At 59.0% G+C, this 3,911-nt stretch overlaps 1 protein-coding gene across 1 annotated transcript in view; it reads right to left on the bottom strand.

The window, feature by feature from the left end:
* Positions 1–3,911, bottom strand: part of SDK1 (sidekick cell adhesion molecule 1) — a 200,020-nt gene that overhangs the window by 175,604 nt on the left and 20,505 nt on the right. Inside the window, 1 exon segment of the mRNA XM_023532757.1 lies at positions 1,893–2,087. Coding sequence (XP_023388525.1) covers positions 1,893–2,087 — 195 coding nt within the window.

Here is a 3,911-nt window from a genome sequence, read left to right as displayed (position 1 = left end):
AGCGCATCCCAGAGCTGGTCTCTTCTGCCCACCTCGGTGCAGCGCCCTAATGGGCCTCCGGCCTCCGGCTCTCCCCTTCATACTCCATCCTGCGCTCAGCTTCGAGTGCCCGCTGAGGGCGCCAGCGACACCCTGCCACCCCCTGCGCCCCCCCGCCCCTCCCACAACCCCTCACCTGCTGCCCCGCTGCGCGCGCCGAGCCCAGCCGGTCCCTCTAGGGCACGTGCAGCAGCCCCCCAGCCCAGGACAGGCGTGACCCCAAGAGTCTGCACCACAGGCTTCTCTTTCCCTCCAGGTCTTGGCTCCAGCCCCGGATCAGATGCCTCCCGATGCCCCCGAAGCAGCTTTCCCTGTCACCCTGAGCCTGCTCTGCTCCCGGGCCGTCAGGGCGCTGTCCCCAGCTGAGTCGTCCCGTCCTCTACGTCGTCCCCCTCCCTGACAGCCCTCGGTCCCGGCAGCACGACCGCCTCACCTGTCCTTCTTGGGGCTCTGTCCCTAAGCCTGAGGGACCCAGAGGGCCTGACACAGAGGTCAACGAATGTTTACTAAGTGAATGAATAAACAGTGTTTTATACGTTATTTTTTCCTTTCATTAAAGGTATTTTAACTGGAAAAGAGTCCATTTTGCTAAATCCTGTACTTACACATCATCATTTATTTATCTGTGCACTCTAGTTGTCATGGCAACCAGTTGAAGCAGCACTGCCATTTAAATTTCCAATCTGATCTCGCAAGAACCCTGTGAACTGGGCTGGGCGGGATCCATTTCGATGATAAAACCGAGGGCGAGAAATTAAGCAATGCGCCCCAGGCCTCTCAGCAGAGCATGGGGTCGGCCACTCAACCTGCGGGCCACATCCGGCCTGGTGCGTGCCTTTGCCAATAAAGTTTTATTGGCACACAGCCGCACCTACTTGCCTGGCGCTGTTGGCGGCTGTCACGTGGCTGCGAGTAGCTGTGGCTGAGCCCGCGCCCCTCGAAGCTGAAAATATTTACTTTGTGCCCTCTTACAGAAAGTTGCCGACCCCTGCTCCCTTCGATCCCGGCCCACAATGGCGAGGTGTGCTCTAAGTAATTCTAACTGACCCAAACCCACCAGCCTCCGGCTTAAGTACCAGGATTATTTTACTGTGTGAAGCAATATTGGTTTCCTATGCACCAAAGCGGAGGATAAATTTGACCCCTGGGCCAGGTTCAAGGCGGTGACCCCTAGTTCACCAAAATATATGCATAGCTCTCTGCCTAAGTCCTGGCTGACGAGCCATCGGCCCCCAGCATCCTGACACTGACTTGCTTTCTCGAAAGGCTCCCGCCCCGGAGGAAGTCAGCATTTTGCCTCCCAAAGGGCAAAGCAAAGGTGCGAGTCCAGTCGCTCAGCTCTCCTGCGTCTTAGAAGGACAATCTCACAGCTGTGGGAGATTAAGAAGAAAACCCACAGATAAATTGAAAACCTTGACTTTCACATCATTACTCAGAGCGCTCGAGTCTTTGTTACTTACAAAAGAACTATAACCGTCCAATAAAACGACAATAGAGAATGAATGTTTCAAAAAATGGAAAAGAGCTCAAAAGGAGACGATTAGCAGCGAGCGCCTCACTCAGCCGTCCTCCCAGCTCCGCCCAGAAAAACGGGGTTTTCCCCACTTCTCTGTGCGGGGGGCTCACGTGCTGGCGGCGTCCACGCTCGTTAAGATGCGGGACGGCCGGCGTGCTTGCTGCCCGCGGCTTAACGGCGGGTTAAGGTGTGCCGAGGCGTGGCTCTCCTCAGCGGTCACCTCAGGCCACTGCCCCTGTCCACGTACCCCAGGGGACCGGCCAGATGTGACTGTTTTCTGCGTGTGCCACGTGGGCAGGGCCGGGGGGCGCTGGCCCAGCTGGTGGGCAGTACTCACTGGTGACGGCCAGGTAGGTGTGGGTCTGGATCTCCCCGCCGTCGTTGCTGGCGAAGCACTGGAAGATTCCGGAGTCATCGGGCCGCAGCTGCTGGATGCGCAGGCCTCCCCCTGGGAGCACCCTGTACCGGGGACCCTGGAGCGTGCCGATGGGGACGGCGTCCTTGTACCAGCGCAGCGTGGGGGTAGGGGCCCCTGCGTGGCAGAGGGGACAATGGGGCGTTCGAGAAGTTAACTTCCAAGCATCTCACACATGAGGGACAAACGCGACATTGTAATAGGCACCTATCAGTCCTTCTGGACACCCCATTCGGTGGGATTTTTCTTGTCTTCCATGAAGGAACGGCCACAGAGAGGCACCGAGTAGGGATGGCGGGAGTGGACCCCCAGCACCGCTACAGACTGTCCAGGTGGCCTGGGCCTGGTGCCCGTCTGGACGGAAGGCACCTCGGGGCATGGGACTTCCAGAGAGACGGGGCCTCCACTCTGCCTAGCTCTGCCACTCGGGGCTCGGGGACAGTCACGGGGCTGGAGGCAGGAGGCAGCCAACTCCCAGGTTGCCTGGCCACCGCGGGCAGGGCAGCCGCCCGCCCTGGGCCCTGCTCCCTTGCGTTTGGACAGGACGTGATCATTGCGACCTCAAGCGGGTGTTGGGAGGTGTGCTGCGTCAGGCCGTATAAAACCGTGACAGCCCGGCCCACGGGCAGTGAACCCTGAGGGCACGCTCACGGTGACAGCTAACCCCAGTAACGATGAGGGCCGCCTTTCACGCACCCTCTACAGAGGTGGACGTCACTGATCTAAGTGAAGTCTACTGAAAAAGCGGTTTATCAGGTCGAGCGACAAGCACGGAGATGCATTCAGTAAAGACAGAGCAGACGCCGGCCGCATGACATCGCACACGCAGGAAGGGCTGCGATGGCCCGAGACACACGTTTGGACACCGATGACACGGAGGGGCTGCAGGGCGGGTGTTTCCTGTGCCCCAGGAGCGCATCGGGCCGAGGGCGTGGCCAAGACATTGACCAAGAGGATGGGTGGCGCGGACTGCGGCTGGGCGCCCAGCGGCCGCCCCCAGGCCTCCTTCCTCGTCCTGATGACACAGTGAAATCCCCGGCCCAGAGCCAGCTCGCCCCGACACAGGGCGCACGCAGGGACCAAGGGCAAGCTCACAGGGGCAGAACCTGGGCTGGAAGTACAGGGACTGTCCCCAGGCCGAGAGCACAAGGGCCTGTGTTGGTCCCCACTCGGAGTGGTCAGCACACGCAGCCCAGGCCGCGGCGTGCGCACTGTCCCCCTGGGGCCTCGCCAGCCTGGACCAGCCCCGACCAGCTCCTCTGGCCTTTCGGGGTGGCTCGAGTGACCGGCAATAGGAGAAAACTGCCTCATTGGGCTTTCCGCCTGACCCTCCTGCAGCCAAGACGGGTCCAGCCGCCCACGAGGGGTACACGGGGGGCCCGGAGAGGGTGCACGAGGTGGCAGAGCCCAGCTCTCGAGACCGGACTCTGGTGGGCACGCCTGTGCTTGTGGGCCCGTGGGAACGGAGCGGAAATTCCCAGGCTTACTTCTACGTCCAGACGGTGCCGTGCCTCGAACTCCGACAAAACACGTCTTCACGCGATTCCGGTGAACGGCACACCAGAACTCCCTCGATTTCAGACGCGACGTATGTGTGAGATGTCTTCTTTTAATAAATAAAGTTAATGTCGCGGAATATTTCAAGATAATGTATTCTCGGATTCTGTTCTTTGCCTTAATTATGTTTCCTGTCACTTTTCATTAAATCAGGAAATTAAAAAAAATCCATTTCAAGGTAAAAGCATAACCAATTTGTGTAAAATCTCATAACAGCAATTACACGATGTAGCTTTCCCAGGGAAGAACCACTTTGCATGCCGCTGCAGATTCGCGGTCAGACTTAGAGGAAAGCGGTAAATCACACGACGGCCACGCGACGTCCAAGGACCCGATCGACACGTGCGTTTGACTCTGCACTGAGCGAGCGGCGTACCCCGCGAA

The sequence above is a fragment of the Pteropus vampyrus genome, unplaced genomic scaffold (genome assembly GCF_000151845.1).
Source record: "Pteropus vampyrus isolate Shadow unplaced genomic scaffold, Pvam_2.0 Scaffold90, whole genome shotgun sequence".
In the NCBI taxonomy this organism is placed as follows: domain Eukaryota; kingdom Metazoa; phylum Chordata; class Mammalia; order Chiroptera; family Pteropodidae; genus Pteropus; species Pteropus vampyrus.
Note: the sequence above shows the minus strand (reverse complement) of the source record. Positions and strands in the feature narration are given on the sequence as shown.